At 45.3% G+C, this 26,486-nt stretch overlaps 3 protein-coding genes across 5 annotated transcripts in view; 1 reads left to right on the forward strand and 2 right to left on the reverse strand.

The window, feature by feature from the left end:
* The window catches only part of usp11 (ubiquitin specific peptidase 11), a 16,447-nt gene extending 10,577 nt beyond the window's left edge, over positions 1-5,870 (reverse strand). The window contains exons 1-5 of the mRNA XM_005748227.2: positions 5,562-5,870; positions 2,405-2,514; positions 2,196-2,326; positions 1,084-1,201; positions 8-88 (exon numbers count right to left, since the gene is read on the reverse strand). Of these exons, the coding sequence (XP_005748284.1) occupies positions 8-88; positions 1,084-1,201; positions 2,196-2,326; positions 2,405-2,514; positions 5,562-5,671 (550 nt within the window). The 5' untranslated portion in view covers positions 5,672-5,870. The remainder of the gene's footprint in view (positions 1-7; positions 89-1,083; positions 1,202-2,195; positions 2,327-2,404; positions 2,515-5,561) is intronic.
* Positions 5,871-6,974: 1,104 nt separating this feature from the next.
* rfc2 (replication factor C (activator 1) 2) lies at positions 6,975-15,289 on the forward strand. Its single transcript, XM_005748190.1, has 6 exons — positions 6,975-7,291; positions 9,086-9,191; positions 9,264-9,365; positions 10,498-10,756; positions 10,839-11,099; positions 14,866-15,289. Exons 1-6 carry the CDS (start codon positions 7,060-7,062, stop codon positions 14,974-14,976), a joined length of 1,071 nt encoding a protein of 356 aa, XP_005748247.1. The 5' UTR covers positions 6,975-7,059; the 3' UTR covers positions 14,977-15,289.
* Positions 15,290-15,588: 299 nt separating this feature from the next.
* Positions 15,589-26,480, reverse strand: LOC102210967 (protein NDRG3-like). 3 transcript variants are annotated; one of them, XM_005748192.2, is made up of 13 exons: positions 26,374-26,480; positions 24,108-24,170; positions 23,955-24,015; positions 23,765-23,851; positions 22,920-22,976; positions 22,731-22,834; positions 21,986-22,051; positions 21,850-21,901; positions 21,722-21,769; positions 19,918-19,953; positions 19,669-19,720; positions 18,751-18,789; positions 15,589-17,826 (listed from the first exon to the last, which is right to left on the reverse strand). In XM_005748192.2, exons 1-13 carry the CDS (start codon positions 26,454-26,456, stop codon positions 17,666-17,668), a joined length of 909 nt encoding a protein of 302 aa, XP_005748249.1. In that variant the 5' UTR covers positions 26,457-26,480; the 3' UTR covers positions 15,589-17,665. The 3 variants fall into 3 exon arrangements, with proteins under 3 accessions (XP_005748249.1, XP_005748250.1, XP_013770145.1); XM_013914691.1 differs by lacking the exon at positions 15,589-17,826 and adding an exon at positions 18,455-18,633; XM_005748193.2 differs by lacking the exon at positions 18,751-18,789.
* Between the last annotated feature and the right edge of the window lie 6 nt (positions 26,481-26,486).

The raw sequence follows: 26,486 nt of genomic DNA on the forward strand, positions 1-26,486 counted from the left end.
CAGCTGCTGTCCGAACTCTTCATCCACAGGCGGCACTCTGAGCCCGGAGGTACCGAGAAGGCCTGACACATCGTCCTCTGGATCGAGTCTACACATACACACACACACACACACACACACACACACACACACACACACACACACACACACACACACGAAGCACCGTGTTTGAAACAGCTGTTCGCGAACCCTCAGGGGAACATATTCTGCCCCTGACATCAGCTTCCTGTTAACATAAAGACGAACACGTGTTAACACGACGCTCGTGATGAACCGCCCCCTTCCTGCTCGTGAAACAGAGAGACCACAGCACTGAAACTGATGCGAGAACTCTGCAACGCCGCGGAAGTTAAACTTCCTTTAATTAATGCTGCGACCCAACAAACTGCAGCGCAGCGTGACTTTGTATGTGGAGACGGAGGAATCTGTCCTCAGGTGAAGTTTCATGAGTGAATGTCATCAGGTTTAGTCTTTAAATCTTTCTGAGTTATTCGTTTGTAGAGAGACGACCTTTCACAGGCTTCAGTTTTCCTCAGTAATAAGTAACTAAGCAGTGACCTCTTTATCACTGTATATATGTATTTATCACACAGCTTCACAGCTGCTGCTGTCAAAGTTGCTCTAAAACTGAATCTGATTCATAAAAAGAAAATGAGCTCACATGTAAAGCAGGTCCCGCCTTCTCCTTACCTAAACAGGTAACCTCTGAATGAACTGACAGCAGCTCCCCTTCACAGCTAGTTGGTTGAGAACAGGTTGGGTAGCCTGAGCTTTATCGGCTCATTGTTACCAGGCGGTTATTCACTCGTTTCCAAACTCTGTCTGCCGCCTTTGTTTGTGTTTCTGTTGCGTCACGCGGTGTGAAGCCGCTCCTGTGCATGTAATCTGCCACATGCAGTCACCTGGATGACATGGATGCACCGGCAGCCGGCAGGTTTGGACGAGTGTGCTTTAGAAAGTCTGGGAAAGTAACTAAACTACGAAGCATTTTTGTCTTTAGGGAGAGAAAAGGCCGATTAAACGTGAACCTCTCCTCTCGTTAGCATTAACCTCGCCGACACACAAAGCTACAGACGGACTCACGTATGCTGTCGGTTCGGCTGAACTTTGTGGTGACGGCGTTCTCCATGTTGCTGTGGAGGCAGAGGAAGATCTCGATGGGGTAAACCTCCACCTTCAGAGTGCTGGGCAGGTCCACCACCTGACACACACACACACAGACACACACAGTTGTCACTACACTAACCTGTCTGAGCCATAACCATTACTAATATTGCTTCCTACCCTTTGATCCAACATTAAACCAATGCTTCACACAAGCGAATGATTTACTTTGCGGGGACTTTCCTCCTGTCACCAGTTGAGGGTCGGCTCACCACAGCGTGGCTGCCAGCAGACTCATTCTGGTAAAAGTTCACGGCTCTGCCCATAAAGCTCTCTGCTCGCTGCTGTTCCTCGCCTCCTCGTGCAGCTCTGGCTGCTGCTGCTGCTTCTCATCAGAAACACGAGTCTTCATCGTGAAGTTTTATTTCAGTCAACAGACAAATTTGCCAGATCTGTCACGTAGCGAACAAAGACGGTGATGGCGTGCAGACAAATGTTTGCCTAAGGACGGATCGGGACCATCATGATTTAAAATATCTGAATTTACGTGGAAGTTACATGAAAACGATGCGCAAACTTCACCAGGAGAAGAGAGCATGTCACGAGTCTGTTATCCCGGCCGCTTAATAAAAAAGTCAACGTTTTCATTCGCCCTCTTGTTTCTGTATCATTTCATTTTATTCCACCCGTCATATCAGTGACAAGCTCATACTAGTTTTGCTTAAAAGACTCGTCCTTTCTCACGAGATTACAGGAAAACTCGTTGACAGTCGGAGGACGAGAAACAGAGAGAGTGACGATCACGGTGACGTTCCTGCCCTGCTGCTCCGCCCTCGGGGGTCAGCACTGATCCTCAGTCTGACGGCGGCGCTCAGTGAGAAAGAGATGCAAAACAGGGATTCCAGTGATGTAAATGCAGCAGCCAGACTACAAGCAGCGCAGAGCTGTGCGAGGAGACGCCTTGAAGGCGAGAAGCAGCCAGATTTACATCAGGGGAGGTTTTTCATTGTTATGTGTTTCAAACCTCACCAACAAAAACTCTCCGCTCTCATTCTGGACTCAGGGTACCGCGCGGCACGTGGTGACGTTACCTTGCGTTCTAGCGGCGGCTGATCGTCCACCATGCCGTACCAAGACAGCAGCTTGTGCCACGCCTCTGCCGGCACCAGCACAAAGTCCTCGTCCTCCACCAGACGATCCTTCAGGTGGTACGAGTCCAGATCTGAAAGCAGGACACGACACTTCGCTCAAGGAAACAAATCGTTTTGTGTCTCGCTGAAGCAAACGAAGCGTAACTGACCCTCGAACAGCTCCGCGTTGTCGATCTGACCCGGGAAAGACGTCGAGTTCTGATCTCCAGTCTCCACAAACTCCTTCCATTGGTCAAACCAGCGGCGATCTACCACATACCTACAACACACACACACACATTCTTACACTGCTCTTTGAGACACATTCATAAAACACTGCTGCCTCCATCATAAACTTTACCGCTAACGAATCAGCCGAACACGAATGAATCGACGTCTTACCTGAGATTACTGCCAGGAACGGGAGTAAGAATTACTTAAATAATCAGTTAATACCTGATAAACAAAACAAAGAAACAAAGTGGCTGCTGATCATTTGTTTTCTTCAACCAAAATGTGGAAACCCCCAAAATATCCTGATGAAGGCACCAAAACCTTTGAATAAGTCGTTATTTTCATTATTTGTGCCTAAAAATGAAGTTACAGGATGATGTGTCAGAGACATTGTTTCTCTGTCACGGTTTTATTTTAGTGGATTTTCTTTATAAGAACAGTCCAAAGAAAAGCAGCAGGCTGGGAAATCACACTAATGTGAAATCAAGAACAGATTACATAAATCACCGTAAACAGTTCACATTGGTGTGACATCGCTGCTCCTGAGACGCCAGAAGCAGCAAATATCGGATGTTTTGCTAAAATAAATTCATGGTGATCTTAACGTTTGGCATTTCTTCTGCTTTCTTTGTGGCCAGAAGCAAAAGCCGGAGCTTAACGTAGTCACCACTTCATGATCCCACATTTCTAACCTGTTTTCATCAAACCAGAGACTTTCTGTCATATTTGAAGCTGCAGCAGAGACACGACCTGCTCCAAAATTAGATGTGAAACCAAAGCTGCTAAAACCAAAGCAGCAGAGCAGGAAGCGTCACAGTGGCAGGCGTTAATAAATCTGATGGTTTGGATTGGAATGAAAGTCCACCGCAGCATCAGTCCTCAGAGGTTAGACTGCAGCGCTCGGCCTCTGTGCTGTTCTGCTTTTAAGGACTCATTATTCTTTTATTCCTGTTTGACAGAAAACCGCTTTGCCTGCTGACGCTTCATAAAAAATGTAGCTGGCACTTTCTTGTATGGATAAATAATTTTCCATCTGTGGCTGATCTCCTGCAGGTGTAAATGTGAGCAGAAGCATCAAACTGTCAGCCTGGATGGCCTCACTGTAAACCTGTGAGCAGCCGCTGGCCTGCTTTGTGATTTATTTGAATATTGAACAGAAAGTAAATCCCGGTGACGTCTGACGCTGCAGCGCCACAAACCTGCAGAGTCACGGTGCTTCTGCTTCTGAGACCCTGAAGTCGGGTTTTTTCAAGTGTGAAGGGATGAGGGGCGTGTTCTAACCAGCGCCTGGATTTTATTGTTTATTTCCTGTTGCATGTCTGATGCAGCCGTTGTCAATCAGCATTTCAGTTAATCAGCAGCTCGCTGCACCCGTAAACACACAGAGTTTCCCTTTAAAGGTACTTTCTGTGATCGCAGCAGAATTCTCACTGACCGGCATCGTCTTTTAAATGTTTTAATAAAACAATATTTCACTGAAAGCTTTTTACAAATGAAACAACTCGAAATAAAAACGTGTTTTCAAAGACTTGCCGGGTTTAATAAAGGCTGCACTCACACAGCGCTGAATCCTTCAGTGTCTGCTGAAGTTTGAAATAACTCTGAAGAGTTATCCATCCAGAAAAGGTGAAAAATAAAAACGCAGTAATAACATTTAACGCTGCTTTTACTCTCTGCTCAGCTAAGTTCACTTGGCTGAAACAAGACGTTTTCATGGTGTGGACTTTGCACGCTTCTCCTGTTTGTGCAGTCAAATCTAATCTCACCGAGCAAACAAGGAAAAAACAAACTGTCGTGGATGTGTGATGATAGCCTACCCAAGTTCTTTTCAATGCCTAAAACGTAGAAATAAAGCTACTTCCAGCTGCTCCTCGTGGGCACCAGAGGGAATTGTGTTTCCTGCTGTGTGCACAAACGGTCTGAACCACTACACCGTGGAGTCGGCCCCTAACAAGGGATCGTCACAGCAGATCATCTGCCTCCTGCCCACCCCATCCCACCTCTGAGCATCCTCCTCTGTCACACCAGCCATCTGTATGTCCTGCTTCACTACATCTATCAATCTTCTCTGAGGTCTTCCCCTTTTCCTCCTGCCTGGAAGCTCTGTCTTCACCATCCTTTGTCCAGTATGACTACTATCCCTCCTCTGCACGTGTCCAAACCATTGCAACCATGCCTCTCTAACTTTGAGCTTGTGTACTCATTTCCACTCCCGCCCATCCTGCTCACTCCTTGTGAAGATCTGAGCACCTTAAGCTCAGCCACCTGTCTTTCAAATCACAATGTCTTCTGTGAACATCACAGTCCACAAAGACTCCTGCCTCGTGTCCTCACCTCACCTGGGTGTTAAAGCTAATTCACTGGAACTTTCTTTCCTTTTAAAAGGGCAAAATATTAACTGTGAGTAAGTGGACAGAGATCGGTATATATGAGACCAGACAGATGAAAACTCAGAGTCCACAAACAGGTTAATAAATTATAGTTTGTCACTATTTGACGAACTAATTAGACTATTTTGAAAAGCCGGTCTGATGAAGAGCTGACTGATCAGCTGATTTATATCGTTCCTGCTGATAATGTTTCAATCATATTTTTCTATTTCACTTTCAGTCGTAACAGAGTGTTAAATCTTTCCTTCTTCACTGGAAAATGAAACTGAAAATATTTACTGGCGGCCCTGCTCTGCATTCCAACTCCTAAATGAGCAGGAGGTCGCCCAGAGAAGAATAAACTGGGACTGAAACCGGCTCGGCTTCGGTGATAAATAAAAACACGATCCGGGGGATACGAGGCGACCCTGAACGCCTCACCGGAGACAGCTGGTCGACAGGCTAACGTTAACAGCGCATGCTAGGTCAGAGCAACGTCTGTCTGCTTAGCATAAGCTAACACGGCTAACACGTAGCATTGAGCCGTTAAACCGTCCCAGAAAAACTCCAGCAGCCACACCAAAGCTGCTCCACCCCACAGTTAAAGCGGTTAATCACCGTTTAGCAGCGTTACCCGTGTGGAGATAATCGTTAGCCCTGTCACCGTGTTTATCTGTGTGTGTGTGTGTGTATGTGTGGAGCGGAGAGGCGGTCGGACTCTCACCAGCTCTCCCCAGCGCGGAGCTCGCACTCCCGTAGAAGAGACTCGATCTCACGTCGCTGGGTCTCCAGGCCCGGGGACTCCGCGGCGGAGCAGCGGCTGTTGGCCGTCATGACGCCGATCAATCACTCATAAATGTCAGAGGTGTCGGAAATGTTAAAGAGAGCCAGGAAATGAGAAGCAGAAGTCCGCCGCCGCATTGATCTGCCGATAAACGGGGAAGCTCGCAGCCCTCTGTTTGCGGAAGTAGGAAACGGCTCAGACCCGGACGATGACGAATTCCGGCAGGAGACGCGCGAACTACCCCGGAGTCACCAGCAGGGGAAGCAAAACACCAAAACTAAAATATTAAATTAAAATAAAATATTAAATAAAACAAACAGACTACGTTTAGATAAGTAAGAAAAGATTTAAAAAAAGAAAAAAATATATTTTATAAAAATTTATATGGAGAGAATCATAAACAAATAGCAGCAAACGTAAAGAATTCATTTAAATAAATTTATTTTTTTTAGTTAATAAAACTAAAATTGAACACAGCAAAAAATTAAGAAAATTATTTCAATGAGAAGATCGATTTAATTTGTCCCGTTCTGTGTTGTATCTTGGCTGTGAGCGGCAGTTCTCTGGGATAAAATGTGTTGTTGAGGCCAGAGGTCAGAGCTGATAGGAAGGCAGCAAGTCCTACAACCAGTTACGACCGAGGCATGTAAAAGAACATCTCTGAATACACAACACCTTGAAGCAGATGAGTTACAGCAGCAGAAGACCAATACTGTCAGCTAATAACACGAAACTGAGACTGAAAAATGTTACGTGCTCTGAGCCTTGATTTGTTTTTCAGACGGTTGGCTCAGGATTTGGGATAAACAACGTGGATCCAGCCTTGTGTCAACAGTTCAGACTTCTGCTGGTGGTATAATGGTGGTGGTATTGGTGTAATTTTCCTGGAACACGTTTGGCCCATTAGAACCAACTTAAACTGCAGTGTACCTAATAATTGATACTGAGCATGAGTGTGCCTGTGTGTAAGGATACAACCCATTTCAAAACTACGTGCTGCCACTGAAAACAACGTGTAAATAATCTTCATGTAAAATAGCAAGAAAACGGTGAGAAATGTGCATTGCTGATGTATTTTTGTTTAAACAGAAGGAAAAAAACTTCAAGCATGACAAGAAGGTCCTAAAATGTCAATAACAAAGGAGCAGGAATGAGTAAATGTTTAGTTAAAGCTACTAAAATGATTATTTAAGTTGTGAACAGTATGTTTCTGTTCTGAAATAATCGACTAATCGTTGCATTTTTAAAGTAAATCATTCATTTTTATTAACATCTCGCGTTTATACTGTTGTGAATGTGAAACATCGCGAGGTTTTCCTTGGCCAATCACGACCTTCGCCCATAAACACTCAGCCAATGAGGAGTTTGTTTGCTGTGGCGCTGTTGTCAGGGAGGGAAACCTCCGTTCGCGGGCTGTCAGGGAGCAGAAACAGACATCATGGATGTGGAGATGGAGACTGAGTGTAAGCAGAAACCCACAGAAAGCGGACAAAAGGCGGACACGGAGGCCGGAGAGTCCTCGTCTAAAGGCTCCGGGAGCGCTTACGAGCTACCGTGGGTGGAGAAATACCGGCCGCTGAAGCTGAACGAGATTGTGGGAAACGAGGAGACGGTGAGCAGGCTGGAGGTCTTCGCCAGAGAGGGAAACGTCCCCAACATAATCATCGCAGGTCAGTGAGGACTTTTACACGGTTAGGACTTCTCATGCACAGGGTTGGAAGGGTTACGTGCTCCCCAGGCCGCCGCTAGGTTAGAGATTAATTTACAGGAAGCCTGTACGGAGGAGAAGAAACAGTACAGCTACTTCGAGGAAGAACTAAGTTACCAAAAAGTTTGATTACCTGCTGAGAAACTCCTAAATGACTTTTGTACCTGCAGGGGGGGGGGAGCACATTTTCAGAGTTGAGAAGCACAACTTCTTTATGGTGGACATTTGACCATCATTTTACCAAAATGTAATGCAACATTACAGATCTCTGACACATGGTGTTATGTTCCTCATCGGTTTACTTTAAAGACCAAGATCACGCTTTCTTTGACTGAGCTCAGTCACACACAACTTAAAAAACTAGATCCCAAATACAGCTGTGCATCCAGTCATCAGAGGTATGACTATCAGGGTCATTCAGGGTTTTCATTTCTTTGACCTTTTCTTTTTCCAAGATGAAATGATTGTACAGCAAACATCTTTAATAAACGTAAAAATTAAAAATATATATGCATTCATTGGATTTATGAATGTTCAGAGCCCAGTGTAGTTCTAACAAGGACAACTGTAAATTCACAAGTTGGAGAGTTGTCTTTTAGTAATTTGTAAACAACTGCAGTTTCGAGGTTGTAAGGTTGGAGATGTGTCTGGAGGAAAACCTAAACTTTTCCCCTCAGGTGCAAGGAAATTTGTTAGGATGTTCTGGAACAACTCAGGACTCGTCGTGGCACAACACTGCCATGAGCTGGAAACTGCTGGACCACCAGTGTCACTGTCCACAGTGAAGCCAGTTTTGCATCTCCGTGAACTAAGACGACCAAGGAAGAAGCCCATAATCCAAAATCAACACCTTTGCAGCTGCCCAGATGAACAAGCCAAATGCCTTCTGGAGAAGCGTTTCATGGTCAGAGGAGACAAAGATTGAGCTGTTTGGACTCGATGAAAGGAGGTATATTTGTAGGAGTTAATATGATGCTTGAAAATCCAAGAACACTGCACCAACTGTCAAGCCGTTAGTAATGGCAGCATCCTGCTCTGGGACTGTTTTGCTGCCAGTGGTACTGGTACATTCCACAAAGGATGAAGGAGGATGACAATCTCCCAATTAGTCAGCTTGATCTCAAATCAAATCAATTAGATGGTTGAAACTAAGACACAGTTGTGCGTTTCAACAGGACAGTGATCCCAAACACACATCAAAAGTAGTTTTGGATAACATTAAGGAATAGTCTTTCCAAAAGTCTGATCGCAACTCTGAGAATTTTGAACTACACTTAAAAGTTGGTTGTGGGGCCGCCAGTGTAGCTCACAGTGATGAGCAGGTGACCATATGCCGTATGGCTGAGGACGGCTGGCCCAGGTTCGAATCCGAACCCTTTGCTGCCCGTCTTCCCCTCTCTCTCCTTCTGCTTTCCTGTCACTCTTCTGTGCAACAGGCTAATAAAGCCTGTATCAGGAAACTCACCAATTCACCACAGCGGTCACATATCCAGTCAGTTATAACAGAAGCTAGTTGATGGCAACTAAAAGGATCAGGTCAAAGTGCAGCTTGCTAAGGGACATTTAACCAAATATTAGTCTGGGAATATTTCTACATATGAACCCGTGTGGATTAGAAAAAAATCCAATTTTAAAAAAAAACAAGAATTGTGTTCTCACGCTTTAAAGTCATTAAAGATGTGTGCTGCATAATCACCACCTACCACCAGGCAGATAATTGGGAAACCCTGGCTGAGTCATGCATGTTGTTATTCAGGTCCTCCCGGCACTGGAAAGACCACCAGCATCTTGTGTTTGGCCCGCGCTCTGCTGGGAACCTCGATGAAGGACGCCGTGCTGGAGCTGAACGCCTCCAACGACAGGTGAGGCGCCGCTCAGGACGACCTCTGGTTGTTTGGTGGACTGGGAGTTGACTGTAAGCTTTTTATCTGCAGGGGCATCGACGTGGTGAGGAACAAGATCAAGATGTTTGCTCAGCAGAAGGTCACACTGCCCAAAGGACGGCACAAGATCATCATTCTGGACGAAGCCGACAGGTAAGCAAGCCGTGCAGTGACTTTTTAAAAACAAGGAAATTCCAATACTTCGGCTAAAACTTCAAGGTAACATGAAGTACGAGGGCGCTGCCAGCAGAAAGATCTGCTGGCAGCGCCCTCGTACTTCATGTTCACACTGAGCTTTTGTCTCTTGGTCCCCGTCTTTGTGAAAGCTCCAGAAAACATGCTTCGCTCCCACGAAAGCCACAGAACGAGTCAAGCTTCAGTAGCACTGCATTGCACACAACGGCGAAAGTCAACTGTTCTCTAAAAAAGCACAAAAAACCAACAAATCTCTCAGCCGAGGTCCTTCGGTCGTAAAGTCCGTTTGTGCAGAGTGAAAAAGACAAGCAAGTAAAACTTTACTGACATCACACACTTCATCAGAGGTGGAAAATCCCACCACTAGATGTCAGTAGATTGCAGTCAACTGAGTTCTTTTCTCATCCCTCCAAGTCTAGGGTGTGCTCCTGGCTACGGTGGCTGCTGTAGGACAAATCGGTTTTAGTCCGCCGAGATATCAAAAACATTAAATCGATATCGTCCCATAACGGTGGGGACTGGCTCCTTCTGTGTCATAATATACATTTTGCACAAACAACAATTTAACATATTTGAATAATATCAACACTAATAATTGAATGATAAATAAAAAACATACAAAAATTTAGGCTTTTTTACATTTTATCAGAGTGAACTTAATATAAGCTGTGAATGAAAATAAAAAGTTTACATCAGTCATGGTGTAACTGATGCGTAGATGCAGCCGGACAACCTGCTCAGTTGTACCTGCCCTCCATCACATGTGACTCGGCAGCAGCTGTTTGACAGTAAAGAATAGAATTAAATAGAACAGAATAGAATAGCCCTTTATTGTCATTGTACATGTACAAAAAAATGATGGGTGCTCCACGCTGTGCAGTAATAAACAACAAATAGGAGAAAAACATAAGTAGTGCAAAGGACTTGATGCGAGTATAGAGTCTGTGTGTGAGTGGCCTGAGTGACGTGGGTTACCTCAGGCCGTGGGTGGGCAGGTGGGGGTGTAGGCGAAGCTGTTTGACAGTAAAATAGTCAGTCTGGCGTGAACGCTGATTTGAGAGCAGTTTCTGTGACGTTTCCATCCTCCCAGCATGACAGACGGAGCTCAGCAGGCACTGAGGAGGATCATGGAGATCTACTCGAAGACGACGCGCTTCGCTCTCGCCTGCAACGCCTCCGATAAGATCATCGAGCCGATCCAGTCCCGCTGCGCCGTGCTGCGCTACTCCAAACTGACCGACGGCCAGATCCTCGTCCGGCTGCAGGAAGTGGTGGAGAAAGAGCGCCTCTCAGTGTCCGACGATGGACTGGAAGCCATCATCTTCACTGCGCAGGGAGACATGAGACAGGTGAGGGGCGGAGCTTAGTCAGGCGCTCATCCCAGAGGTTGAACATGGATTTTCTGAACTTGTTTTGGCCTTTTCTCTCCAGGCGCTGAACAACCTGCAGTCCACTCACTCCGGCTTTGGCTACATCAACAGCGAGAACGTGTTTAAGGTGTGCGACGAGCCCCACCCCCTGATGGTGAAAAGCATGCTGGGACACTGCGTGGACGGGAACATCGACGAGGCCTACAAAGTCGTGGAGCAGCTGTGGGCGCTGGGCTACTCTCCAGTGGACATCATCGGGAACATCTTCAGGGTCTGTAAGACCTACCAGATGGCCGAGTACCTGAAGCTGGAGTTCATCAAGGTGAGTTCATCAATGGCGCCGAAAAAAATCAGCTGATCGTGACAACTTGTAAACCTCTGGTGGTCCCAGCACATGGCAGCTGCTCTGTGAAGGCAGATTATTATATCAGCATCAGCAGTTTATAAAAATGAATAAAGCCCTTCACTCGTACGCCGCCATTAGTGTTTTCAGAAGCGAGTTCGTAGGCAGGCGTCGTTATCTGGACTCATTTACCAAACATCGGGGAAGAGCAGGTAAGCAGTCAGTGTAGAACTACACTTATACATCACCACAGTAATTCAAGGACATTCCCGTCACAGCATGATGCACTTTTGAGATTAAATATATAAACCGAATTCAAATATAGTGTTTGTACAAGATATGAGTTGAGAGTGTAGTTGTTCTGTTTTAGTATCAGGGCGTGTCCAAATTCATGGGCTGCGTCCTCCTGAGGCCGCATTCGTAGACCGATTACGTCACAGCGACGCGCCGAAGGCTGTCCAAATTCGTAGACTCCGACGAATGCGTCCTCCTTTTCCCCGAATTTGAAGGATGGGTCGGGTGTGTCCTTCGTGGCCTACCATATCCCAGAATTCATAGCGCGGCCCAGCCAAACTCCAGTTTCCAACAATGGCGGCTGCTACTAAAATTAAAATTACTCTTATTCTTTCTGGGTCACAAAATAAACTTTTAACATATTTTCAGGCGAGAAAGTAGCTGTGCAAACATCAAATATCTGCTCGGTTTATCAAGATATCGCATATTTGCAAAAGTGCTTCGATGTTTTCGGAGTCGTCTGTTACCCACCAGCTCGATCGCTAGTCGGGAGCTCGAGGGTCTCTGGAGCCGCCGAGAACGGCACAACTCCTGGCACATCATGTTCAGATCATCGCTGTCTTTCGCTACTCAGGTTAAACGTGATATATAAGTCATATATAGTCATAGTTGAACATGGATTTTCTGATATATAAGTCACTTAGACAACCTACAAATGTTACTGTTTGACTTTTTCAGTGTTTTATTCGTGAGTAAATCTGTTTGGCTGAGATTAAAGTTCTAGTTTTCACACAGCTGAATAACGTCAACCAGAAAACTGATTAAACAGAAGTGTGAGACATCGGGGGGCGAGCAGGTAGAACTACATTTATACACCACATTCTTGACCGAGACAGTCAAGAATTTACGCCAGTGTCCTGTTATATTTTTAGATAGCAAGGAGCAGACTGCAGAGTTCATTAAACTCCACCGAGTCAGCGGTGACACAAATCTGAAGGCGAGACCGTCCCATTTCACATGTGTTTACTTCCGGCCTACCCGATCTTCTGAGGACCCGGCCCACGTAGACAGAGAAGGCCGGGTCCTCAGGAGGATGCAGCCAATGAATTTGGACACAACCTCAGATGTTAATGCTAACAGAAAAGTGTCTGATTGTGCTGCGAACAGGAAAAAAAGAAGTAAACATTTGTTAGTGATCAGGCAAACACAAATTCCTCAGACGCTCCTGCTCTCCCAGCAGAGAATCGTCCAGGAGTGATGACAGTCTTTTTCTGGAGAATTGATTGGTCAGTAGACGATAATTTCATACCTGTTGGTCTGCAGTATAAGTTGCCATGGCGATTTACCCCATTAGGAAGTGAACCACCTTCGGAGTACAGAAACCCGAGAGTTAACCCTAATGTTACTTGGATACAGTGAAATCCTGCCGCATGGAACAGATGCTGCTGCTGACCCTGAGCGCGTCCTTCTGTGGCCGCTCCCTCTTTTGGTGTAACTTCTGACTCAGCTTTCACTTAAACGCTCGCGTTAAATCACTGAAATCTTTTACAGTTGAGTTCCTTTATTTCATCACGTTCATCGTGGAGCGTCAGCAGGTTGCTCAGGACTCTGCGAGGTACTCGCGTGTCAGTTACTAATTCACTGCACCAGCTCCTTGTTAACTTCAGAGTGGAACTCCAGATTCTGGAAGGTCCTGCACAGATGAGGATCAGCATACATCTGAGAACTTTTACATGCAAACGTGCCCAGCGGGTCTGTGAGATCATGTGATCAGGGCCTGAGCCCTTTGCTCAGAATAGTAGCAGAGGTCAGATTTATTAGTGTGCATCTGACGGTGAGGTCATGTTTTTCTGTTTACCCACGCTCACTCAGAGGAAACGCCTCACTCATTGCTTTTTCTTCCTCCTCTGACGTTTGTGTTTCAGGTTCTTGAGGCTTCTGCTTATTTCTTATTTTTAAGCACTGTAGGCAATGAACTGAAACCAACTTTCAACCAAAGGTTTCTTCCGCAACAGAACAGGAAGTAAAGTCTCACACTGCTGTACAAAGATCCCTGTTAGAGCACCAGATGTGACTGAATTTCCCTCCTGAGTCACCTGACGGGGAAATCCCCTGCTGACTGGATGGATGGAGGAGTCACCCGCGGGGGACTGTCAGCACTGTTCACACACTCTGGAGGTTTTCTGTTAACTAGGGGACGGGACTCAGAGCTGCTTCTCTTTGCAAGGCTGACTTGTAATATGCAAATCTTTGTCAGACTGTGACTGTGAGCGGCACCCAGGCATAAGTCAGCGGCTGCTAAGCCACGCCCATGCAGGATGTGATTACTCAGTGCTCCGGTAGAGCAGTTGAACGCCTGTTTACTCTCACTGGGCTCACGTACCGCTGTTTGTTTTCTAAATTTAAATTACTGTCAACTGTGCTGGTTCGAGCAGCTGTCATCTGCTTTCCTTTTCAGCTTCCTGTCACGCAGAGAAACAGGAAGGACAATGCTGCTGTCTGCTGGGTTGCTGCCTTGGGCGGACGGTGGCCACTTGCGTACATCTGAGCGCTCAGGAAATATGAATAATAACTGAGGAGCAGTTCTACTGATGGCTACTGATTAAAGGAAAGCTTAAACAAAGTGCTGAACACCATTGATGGACTGCTCTGGTAGCACCACAGGACAGGCTGACAGACACCCTCCCCGCTGCTGTTACAGATCTGGATGTTTTCGTAGTGGGAATTTTCCTGAACTTTCTGAGCTCAGGCCCCCAAACACTGATTTTTACCTGGATCGTGTTCCTGAGGGCAAATGTCAGAGCTGAGATATCTAGACTTTCCTCTCCACAGCCACCTCCTTCCCCGGAAACTCATTCCAGCTTCCATGATTTATTTATGTTGTCCTGTTCTGAGGTGAGGACGGGAACAGATCGAGGAGTGAAACGGCTTCACCATGACCGACCGTCTGCATCCATCAGTCCCACTCATCAGCTCGTCTCTAGGCAGAAACCCGTGAGCACTTTATGGCGTCGTTTCGGTCGAGCACTGCAGCAGCTTTAAGCTTCAAGCTGCTGCTCAGTCTGAGCTGGAGGAGCTCAAGTGTTGAAATCTGCTTTGTAGAAATCCCTGTTTACTTTTTATTCTAAATAATTTCTTGAAGCAAGTCTTGGCTTCAGAGCTCACGGATCTTTGTACATTTTAATTTCACTGGGACACTCTTGGTGTACTTTCAGGCTACTTTGAGTTGCTTTTATATTTTTTGTGGGAAACATCTGAAGTTATTAAAATAGAAACCAACTTTACCAGGTCAGATGTGTGACTGAAGTAAAAACTGTTGGTAATCTGAGTATTGTGACTGTGTGATTCTTCCGTTGCTATACTCAAAGGTAACTTCATTTAAACTCTGTCTCATTTCTGACCGTCTGAGTCGAGCAGGCGTGCAGTTTCGCGCTTCCTAAAGGTTTCAGCTGTTCCTTTAACAACGACTCTACACGCAGATTCGTCCCATCTCATTGTTTCTCTGTTGCAGGAGATCGGCTACACCCACATGCGGATAGCTGAAGGCGTGAACTCCCTGCTGCAGATGGCTGGTCTGCTCGCACGGCTCTGCAGCAAGACAGCGCCCGCCGCTGCCAGCTAAACCCCAGCGACCCGTCGAGCGCATCGAAGCTGCCCGATCAGTATCAGACTTGTTCACTGCTGACAGAGTCAAGACTGTAACAGCACATCACGCATTCCTGCAAAATAATGTAAAGAAACTTAAAGCTGCATCATTGGATTAGATGTTCATCGGTCAGATTTTGTCTTCTGCTGCTTTCTGGGGTTTTTTTTAGCTGTGAAAAAAGTTTTAAATTCAAACCTCAAAAGCTGTTAAAAATATTTGTTGCTGACCAGCAGAAGTGTTTTGTCTGAGATCTTTGAGAAAATAAAGGTGAGACTGTTGTGAAGGTAAACATGAGATCACTGATACTTATTTGAACCTGTAGGGTCTACCTTACAATATAAAGCACCTGAGGTGACTGTTGTGATTTGGTGCTGTTAAATAAAATGTAATTGAACCACAGAGGACATAGAAAGCCCACAAAAGACCCCTACTTGAATCAGAATCTCTCTCGCTGTGGGACTATTCTGGACCACGTCCCACTATGGACGTGCCACTCAGCTTCATTGAACAGCTGATTTATTTCCAGTAGAATCTGAATGTGAGTATTTTTAGCCACTAAAGAAAAGCTGAGACGCTCGGCCTCGACCGTGTCTCTGGATAACGAGTTTTATTTCATTACAAACCGTGTTTACATCGTGGAACATCCAGTGAATCAAACTTCTCTGTAACAGAACCGCTACCAACGCTTCAGTAGAAATTTCCAAAGTAATAATACACAAATAAGTGTAATAAATACAACAAGGACAGAACCACAGTCAGAATATAGAGAAGAAAGGAAGTGAACAGTTTATGGGTCGACCCTGCTGTCCCCGCCAAACCTGAATGTTTCATAAGAGTCGACATGAAAAGCTGCTGACAAACACTGGCGTTCGTTTCCTGCTGAATCGTCCAGCAGGGGGCAGCAACACTACTACCACGACCAAGGTCACCCTTTGGCCTCGGCTGTATTTTCCATCACATTCCAAGAAAATGTTCCTTGAAAGCTGCAGGACATTTCCAAGAAAGCCAAACAGCCTGCTGTCAACTGTAGGAGAAAAGCAGCTTCTCAGTGGGTGAAAAAACCCTGGTTCATTCTGTTTCTTTTACACATCAGCTGTTTGTTTCCAGTAGAAACGCCTTTTGCCAAGTGTGACACTTTTATTATGCAGTGAGAAAACTGACAGCAGCTCCCATCTCACGTCTACAACATCTACGTACTGCAGAGATCTCAGCCAATGCTGAAACAAGGCTGAGCTGTACTATCACGTAATACCACTTTGATCCACTAGATGGAGCCGTGAATCAGCGTTAACATCTGTACAGTAGTGTTTCTTTCACAGTCATCACAGCTTTCTGGTAAAACACCGCCACCTTGTGGTGAAAGTTTTCATTAACATTTTTTTCCCAAAAAACAATTCCTACAAATAACCAGAATCCAAGAAATGCTCCAAGATTTCTGCAGCAACTACGACCACCTCCATTTCCTGGTAACTTGTCCCGCATCACGTCGGGCTGTCTTGGGAATGGCAACTTTTTGGTAAATTCTAGGAGAGATTACCTGGAAAATAAAATCAAGTGTTCAGATAGCGTAGAGTGTCCTGGCTGTGGTTTTATCAGGATGGGGTCTCCTGTTTTTCACCCAGTGAAATCATTTCTTTTGAACCTTTTACAATAAACGCAGCAGCGCCCCCTGCTGCCAGCTTCAGCCTAGAGAATCCTCATCTGAGGTTTGGTTTGTTTCAGATGGAGAGCAGCAGGTTTACAGCTGAACAACATCTCATTACTCACTACACTGACACCACGGCACAGTTTGCATGCCAACACTCTACAAGGAGCATGCTGTGGACGGGCCGAATGAACCGAGCTTCAGAGACGGGAAAGAGAGGAGACTGTGGAGGTAACAGGCAGACTTCAGGATGTTTCGCTAAATTATCTGGAAAAAAATCTCTAAGTTGTTTTTACACTTGAAGCTCAGGCAAAACAAATTGTACGGCCACAGAAAACGAATAAAGAAAATCCCGTTTAAACATCAGCAAAACAGCATCGGACGAAACCAGCTCAAAGTTCAGTCCCACTGACCTTCATGTTTTAATGTGTTTACTGAGCTGTACAAGGACCCGGCTTCATGGTGCACGCTCACAAACACCGAGGGAACCATTTAGGGAACCGCAGCTCGCGATGCCGTTTTTGTCGTTAAACCAGGTCAAACAGATCTTCTGTCAGTGCGATTACAAAAATACATCTGGGTCGGAAGCACATCCACTTTGTAATGGGCACCAAAGAAGGGTTCATTTAAGAAACGAGCTTCATATCAACCAACACCACCAGCAAAGATAAACAAAATATTGATTATATAAGAGTAATGACTAAAAGAAGAAATCAGGAGTGAGAAAGGAGCAGTGAAGGAACACAACAGCTGTGTATACATACAAACCGACTGACCTGTGTGCAGTAACGCCTACAGAGCGCAGGAAAAAGGAGCCAACATGGCGGCAGCTAACACCGAAATGTTTATGACATCATTCAACGAACCCTAAACTCACAGGGAACAAATTTAGAGAACAGGCAGCTGGAAGTGAAGCTTTTGAGGGCTTTCTATTTTCAGGAAAAACATTTACAACTAAAAGAAAGGAAGGATCTGATTGGACGAGAGAACTGCAGGTACACAGAGGAAACGGGAACAGTCCTATGCAGTCATTTCAACGGTGTGTACTGCAGTGTTGTCAGGCTCGGCGCAGTTGGCGCCCTCGTTGGTGGTGCTGCGGCTCCGGACGCCGTCTGTGGAGCCCACGCTGGAGGCCGAGTGAGTCCTGGAGCGAACCAGCCGGGTCATCCCCGCCGTGGGCACTGAGGGGGCGACACAGATGAAAACGCGTTAGTGACAGAGTAACAGAGGGCGGAGCCAGCGAATGTATGAGCGGAGGCTGATTTGAATCGTCCGCGGTGAGCCGAGCCGCTGGATTCAAATCTGATGACAGTCTGTTCACACTGAAGCTTTGTCCTGTCATGCGTGACGCTCACTTTACACACAGACGAAGAGAAGCCGCTGTGACACTCAGGCCTTCTGCACAACAGGAAGTCCACGTGTTCTGCTTTCACCCCACTGCTCTCATTGTCCAGACGGATGACTACTTTTCAGGAGGACACGACTCGAAGCTAATGGTCCAGTGTGTGGGCTCCCTCTGCACGCTCCCTCATCTAAACACAAGCCCCGCGAATGGTTCAGGTGCAGACTATCACCTGCAACACATCCTGACCAACTCTCCAGCCCTCCGTTCATGTGAGAAAACTCACTTCGACTTAAGCGAACACAGATCCATCTGACTGAGTCATGATTGTCCTGCTCTTTCTCTTCTCTGAGTGTTCCGGTGTTATGATAAACTGTGTTAAAAGTGACACTTTCAGAGGTACTTCCTTTTGTGCAGCATGTTTCTGACGTGCTGAGGTTTGTACAGCAGTGGAAACAAAGCAGAAGAGTTCACAGGAAGTGTTGGATTCCTGCGGTGGGACAGGTGTGTTCTCGGCCTCATAGCTTTCTCATGTCACAGTGTTTTCAGCCTTTCAGACACGAGCAGCAGCTCAGAGTCGAGCCCGAGAGCCGACAGTGTGAACAGAGAGATGTGCTGGCATGCAGCGCAGCCTGCTGGTCGCTCACTGCAAAGGAAGAAAAACGTCAGCGTGATCAGCTGATCGACAGCATGCACACACATATGAGGGGGAGGACGATGGAGAGGACGAGAGGGGTTCAGATTCTGGTTGGAATCCTGATACCTGATTGGCTGCTGACGTGGTGTAAAGCAACATGAGGGACTGGAGGAAAAGAACAACAGAGAGAAACAGGAACAGAGAGGAAGGAGGGCAGGGTGAGAAACCAACATGCTGTAGTTTAATATCACACACACACACACACACGTATCAGGTGTGTGTGTTTACAACAAATCCTAAGGCAGGTCATGCTGTGCAAACTGTTACTTACACAGAAAATCTAGTGAAGCTGAGCTACAGATGGACAAACAGACAAAGACACGAGTGTGAGGGCACCACGCTGCGTTAGTCCTGCAGGAGGAAATGTCTACAAACGTAACGCACAACCACTGTGGGCGTGTGCAGCTAGCCAAGACCTGTAAACGTGCTGCCATCAAATTGATGGTGAAGAGGAATGTGGTGCTGCTACGGCTGCCAGCAGACTGCTGAGGTCGCCCGTAGTTTGTCTGCAAACACTCGCTCACTGCTCTCTAAGTAGTAATGAAAGTGAAAAACACAAACTGGAAACGGCTCACTTTCAAAGTAAAAGTTGTGCCCCAGCAAAACAGCTAATATGTTTCAATGTGTACCTTTACTTTAAAAGCAAGCATTCTGCATTACTGGTGATGTCACTTTTTCCTGAACTGCTTTACAGACGCGTCGGCGTCTTCCATGTAAACTACAGGCGACTGTGGCCATGTGACCAAAGTGATCACAAAGAGATTTTTGGTACAGCACCGTCGTTGTGACCAGTTTCACCTGGCGACAGCCAGCAACTGCAGGAACCACTGGCCAGCTGCTCGTAGAATTCATATGTTTTTACACTGAATACAGTGCACAACTCTCGGGCAATGTGCAAACCATAAACCAAAGCTGAGATCATACTTAACAAACTGTTAGACGCTTTTCATTTAGTATTAAGGGGAGTCATGAAATGGTACTCACTGTAACCCATCCCCTGCACAAAGTACTTGAAGGCCTCGGCTAGTTTTCCAGGCTGGTGAAAAACAAAACACAAATTTCCTCAATTTGACACAATTGCTAACAACTACAAACATTAAAGTTGTATTAAGTTTCAAAACTTCAAATATGAAGGACAAATCCTGGTCCTAATCTTTATTACAACAGGATTATTTTCTTATTATTACAACATGGTGGAGGAGAAGGAACAAGCAGGGAGTTGCTGAGGCTCACCTGAACCACCTGAGGAAGTCCTCCACAGTCTGCCATCTAGTGGAGACACAAAAAAACATCATGGGGATAAAACAGCGACCCTTTAAACCAGGGGTCTCAAACTCCAGCCCTCGAGGGCCGCTGTCCTGAAACCTTTCCATGTGTCCCTGTTGCAACACACCTGAATACAATTAGTAGCTCATTAGCAAGAGTATAGAACTTGACTGCATGCTGAGGAGGCAACCCAGAAAATTCATTCACGCAACAGCAGCTCAAAAATGAATCAAAGGAAGGAATTGCCTCCTCAGCATGCAGTCAAGTTCTATACTCTTGCTAATGAGCTACTAATTGTATTCAGGTGTGTTGCAACAGGGACACATGGAAAGGTTTCAGGACAGCGGCCCTCGAGGACTGGAGTTTGAGACCCCTGCTTTAAACGCTACGATGACCAAAACTAACAAGCACATTAAAGTCTAGGTTTGTAAGGCTACGTTCACTCTGCAGGTCTTAATGCTCAACTCCGATTTTTTGATCAAATCCGATTTTTTTGTCTGCTCGTTCACACCACAAATAAAATGCGACAGCAAACGCGCTCTAGTGTGAACGCTCAAAGCGGCGCATGCGCAAAAGAAGACGTCACACACAGCGCGCTCTGTTTAGACCCAGAGCAACAGTATGTTTGACTGATGGCCTTAATATAAAGACTTCGGACTTCATGTTTCCCAATTTTTGCTTTAAGTTATTTTGTTATTTACATAATGATGTAAATAACCTAATAATGATCCTTATTGCTGTTTTAGAGGAGCGGTGCTTATTTCTGTCAGAATCTGCAGGTTATACAGAACAAATAAAATGTTCACGTTTCTCCAACGTTGTCTTCCCAGCAGTTTCACCAGATGGCCAGGAAGCGTTCACGATGTCTTCTCGGGCGCTTCTCTGGCGCTGATAATTGGCGTCTGTCTTGTGTCAGTGATGTAAAAGACGGATTTAATGCGACTTGACCGTTCACACAGCAGTCGCTTTCTAAAACATCGGATATGTATCGGATTCAGCACCACATACGAAAGTGACCCAGATCGGATTTGAAAATATCGGATTTGTGCCGTTCACACTGTCATAGTATGATCGGATATGGGTCGCATAGGGTCAAAAAAATCGGATTTGATGCGCTTTCGCCTGCAGTGTGAACGTAGCCTTAGACATACAGAGACTCTTTTACACAGTCTGAACAAGTCTGAGAAATATTTATTAAGCAGATTAATTTTTGGATATTCAGATCACATTTCAATAATCCCTCATCAGTGGTGGTGGAGTATGATGGGAAGAAAGATTAAATTAACCCCCATGAAAATCCCACTTTCACGATAAATTCATAGAAACAAAGACAAACAATTAAAAGTTAAATTCTAAACTCAGAAAGTCAAACCGTGTCATCCGCCCACCCAGCGGGGTGAGCGGATGACCTTTTAGCCTTTTACAGCTGAAGGACAAAAATTTAAAATCCAGATCTGTGGAGGGTGGGAGTTTTAAAGGGTGCAGGGTATTTATTATGATATATGAGACTCTATTAGAAACATAAATACTGTGCAGCCTAACATAACAGTACTGATATGGTTAGCTGTGCAGTTCAGACCATCCAAGATGTTTGTGTTTCAGCTGCAGTGAGTGAAATTCGGGTGTTTTTATGGGTCCCTTACTTGGTATGTGTACGCTGATACATGTGTTGCATCCACATAGTTTACGACTGCAGCTAATCAAACTAACTAGCCCCCCCACCCCAGGTGACATCAGGTTTCATAAATAAAATGATGAGTAGAGACGGTACCTTGAGCAATGTGGTCTTGGTGGGATTCATTCTGGAGTTACACTCCACCTGCAGAGCGCACAGACAGTGTTCACTAGAATGTGACATCATTTACTGGCTGTTGTCATGGAAACAGGGCAGCCACTCACCACGACATCAACGGCAGGCGACGAGTCCCCGACGACCAGCAGAGTGGGACACCTGAGAAACGAGCACGCCGAATAACGGAACGAGTCACATGACCGTCAGACATGTTGAACGAGGTGAAAGAAGACGAAGACATACCTGACGGTGGTGGCTGTGTTCTCATTCAGACCAGAGACAGGACGCTCCATCTGCAGCTCGGCGCGACTAACACACACACACACACACACACACACACCACACACACACACACACACACACACACACACACACACACACAGTAAGGCAGTGAAGTGGACACAGTGAGCTGCAGCTGTGAGTCTGGGATTTTCTTTCTTTGTAAGGAGCTCGGATCAGATCGAAGCAACGATAAAACCTATGAAAATCTGAAGCTTTCTGAAGGGTCCTTCAGCCTGTTAGCACTCTGCACTGAAACTTGATGTGAATAATGATTTGCTCACACCTGTGATGTGAGGATGTCTGTTCTGCCACCTGAGCTGTCAAAACACACGTCTTCTTCCTAAAGATCAGCACAGCTCTTATTTCCAGCTCCCGTCCGCTGTCACTGATGATGATTACAGGGGCTTGAAAGCAAAGCTGTCAGTGTGCGCTCTGCAGCCTGCTCTCTGTTAAACACTGTTTCTCAGATAATTACGGAGCATTTTGTTGCCCTGAAAGATGCAATTAGTCCAAACAACCTCAGTGTTTGGGTCAGGGTGCTTCTGAAAAATGAAGCATCACTTTAGCTTCAGATCGAGCTCTGAAGCAGGAAACATCCAGGTTTCCACCACATAAACCGACAGCTGTGGAGGACGATTTGAGGCGAGGATTAATCGCATTTATAAATTGCATTTATTCATCACATCCACAGTGTTCAGTGTCCTACCTGCTGTAGCTGTTGTAGAACATGGCCAGGTTGTCCTGTGGTATATCCTGAGAGATGTGGAGTCGATACGTCTGGATTATTTCCTTGTTCTCTGTTAACTCGTCCTAAACACACACACACAGGTTTCAGTGGTGGTTAACCACAGCTTAGAGTCATACAGAACGAGCCTGCAGTGCCTGCTGTCCTCACAGTGCTGAAGTGATGCCCCATGATGATGTCCACCAGGTTGCTTGTCCAGCCGCTCAGCTGCAGGAGACAAAAGACGAACAGACAAACTGATTCTTGGTGTTCGGCTGACAGTTTAAATGATGCCGTCTCTGTTCACACGCAGTGACTAACTGTAAGGACAGTTGAACTCTGGAGCTTGCAGACAGACCTGAGCTCGTTCAGAGCTCGCCTGCAGATGTGTCTTTCTGCTCCGTATTCTCACTCACTCGACCTGCTCTCTGCGGTTTAGACGAGGATGCTGCCTGAGCACAGCTGAACCTCTCACTGTGCATCCATCGAATAATTACCGCTCGGACATCACACAGACTTTTTGTGGCAAAAAAACAATAATAATTTTCTCAAAACTGAGCATGGTGACAGTTTTCTGTGCATCCTCTTGGTAAATATTATATGGCACGTGCCACTTTAGCTGCTTCAGCCTGCTTTCAGTTGCTGCTGGCTCTGCAAGCCACTTCCACTGCAGCTTCTCGATTTCATGCTTTGCATCCTCTCACTTTTTTCTGTGTGGGTCTTAGTACTGCACTCTCTTCCTTTTGGCTTTACATGCATGCACATGGAAAAGTGGTGGTGAGAACATTTCTTTCAAACCATTACTGATAAGAAAGTATCTGAAGTTGACTTTTAGTTCAATAAAATTAACAAACTTCCTCTTTGTTTACTTTCTTCTTTTTCAAAAGATGCAAACTTAAAAAAAACAAATCATACGTATTCATTTTATCCTGGCTCCACATTTCTCCACCTGCAGATGTTTAAGGACAGCTGGAGTCGGTATCCAGAGTTTGTGTGTGTGTGCGTGCGTGTGTTACCTTGGAGGCAGCCCAGTCGATCCAACCCTTGGCACACGGGTCAACGTTAATCAGAACTAAACCCTCCACCAAACTGGGCTCATTCAGCTGAAACACGACAACAACCGTCATCAGTTACATCATCTTCATCATCATCATCATCAAGACTGAAAACCAGCGACCCTCCTGTCCCTCCCTGTTTGCTACTTACTGCCAGTTTGGTGAGGACGTATGCTCCGGCTCCAACGCCGATACCAATCACGCTCTTTATGCTGATGATGTCACACAGATACACATTAGGGTATGCTGTCTGTCTGAAAATTACCCATCATGCACTTGACTGAACAGAAGACGGCAGACTTACTGAAGCTGGGTCATGACAGATGGCAGCATCTCAGCCAGCTCATCCATGCTGGGATACTGGTACCTACACACACAGTCATGTTTACATCACTTCAGAGGACCCACTCGGGGATGGAGTAACTCACATCTGACACACAGATGTGTGTCAGTGTCAGATAGTCTTCGTTTGTGTAGAGCAGAACTTTTGAGAGACGGGGAACCTCGGGGAGAAGCTTGTAAAGAAGACAGCACTGCCACTGACTTCTATAAATAACTGACGCCTGGAGAATAGTTGAGTGGGTTATTATTTTGTCAAGACAGAGACCATCGTAGGCGGTCTGTGTGTCATTTTACTTCCAAAAGATGGAAGGTTGTCTTCAGGTTGTTTTGTTGCTTTAATTAATTTATTATCAGCAACAATATAAAATTATGCACAAAAGGAATTACTAATGTAAAAAAAACAACTTGGTTTTGTTTATATATGTTTATTTATAAACAAAACTCCAAAACACATTTCTAGCGTTAACTGAACTTCAAAGCAGAGCTACTAGATCACTTAAATTACACAACTGAAAGCATGTGTGTATTGTTTGTGTATTTATACACAAGCACTCATATTTATTCAAATAATTTAAAAAAAGTTCATTTACCTGTTACTACCACACAACAAATCTGGTCGTTGGTACTTCTTGGCTTGTGTAGCCACCAGGTAACAAAAGCTCAACACTGCCCCCTAGCATCCTGGAGCACTTCTGTTGTGTTTTGTACGTGTTTTGTATGTAGGGGCCACCGTAAATATACTTTTATTTATTCGAATAAATCATATAATACAAAAACCAACTATTTACATTTTAACTTTTAACTATTTAAATTTTCAGCTTTTTCCTTTTAAACAAATTTAAAGTGAAACAACACAAAACACTGCAAACCACAACACAATTAAATATAAATTAAAATATGAAAACAAAAAGAAGACATATTCTCTGTCATATGGACCTGCATGAATAAACTTTCTGAATCCTTTATCATCCACAGCTGTAAATAGTTGTGGATGATTACCTTTCTAATGTGACGTTGTTGTCCCTGCTCTCTCTCCCTCCCGCTCTGTTCCTGTGCTACTGAGTGTAACTACCGCCCCTCCCCCCTCTGCCCAGCGCAAAGCACAAGGCTCACGTGCTGAGTGAAGCGGAAAAAAGTGAGAGAGAGAGAGAGGAAAAAAACAAACCACGGCACACACTGATGGATGCATCAGGAACGTGGCTCAGCATCCTGCCCCATCCAAACCTGCTTTAACTGCAACCAGTGGACAGTTAAAGCAGTGCAGCGATCATAATATCCAGTGCTGTGAAAATCATTCTTATCAGATGTAATCGTATTCATAACAACAAACTGCTTCTGCTGTCACAGTGTACAGCCGCTGTGGGTGGATTGTCCGAGCTGTGTTTCCACACACCAGCAGAAGCTGCTACTGCACAGCTGAAGGTGGGAACAATCACCGTCTGACACCGTCTGTCTCTCTGCTTTATTATTTACAAATCTGAGTGGAAAATTAGAAGATTGTGAAGAAGCATAATCTACACAATAGCTCTGCATAGATTTAGGGTCCAGTGTTAACGTGACACTTACTAATGTAACCGACCACTGTAACTGTGTGTAAAGGAAGCGTGTTCTTCCTAAGCTGGTGCAGGTTTCTCTGACAGCTCCTGTTTCTGCTAACAAGTCAAAATGCTGCAAATATCAGGACACTTCAGGTTAAATACGGGTTTTTAAAAAAAGCAGCAAGCATTCCTGAAGTATGTTGTTGCAACATTATAACTGTTTTTATTAAATATAGTCTTTTTCTATTCTTTGCAGAATCTATTTTTGCATAAAGTCTTTGAGGTTTAGACTAAGATTTGAACTCCAGAAGGTTTTATTGCACAGTAACGACATAAAACTTACACTTAACTTAATATCTCTGATATTCTGGATTCAAACAAATCTGATGCATTTTCTGATTTCAAAATAAAAATCAAGTCAATGACTAACGTCAGCTCTGACACTAAACAGAGTCCTCACAATCCTCCGAGGTAGTTTTCTTGATTTAAAAACACAGCCTCACAACAGCAGCTGTTCAATGGGGACAGTTTTGTGTTAACAACAGATCAGCCACAAGAAAACACTGGTGAGTGTTACACCATGGAAAACGGCACCTGTGTGTGTGTTAATACCCAACAGAGCATGCTGTGTGTGTGTGTGTGTGTGTGTGTGTGTGTGTGTGTGTGTGTGTGTGTGTGTGTGTGTTTTACCCTGTAGGGAATATGGGAGCGTTCTCCTGCTGTCCCGGAGCATCAACATGCAAAACTGAGAAGTGCTGCGTCACTTCCTGCATGTCTTCAAAGTTAAAGAGGCTGTTGAAACA

This window comes from Pundamilia nyererei, unplaced genomic scaffold (genome assembly GCF_000239375.1).
Source record: "Pundamilia nyererei isolate P.nyererei 1_Seehausen unplaced genomic scaffold, PunNye1.0 scaffold00216, whole genome shotgun sequence".
NCBI classification, from domain to species: Eukaryota; Metazoa; Chordata; class Actinopteri; order Cichliformes; family Cichlidae; genus Pundamilia; species Pundamilia nyererei.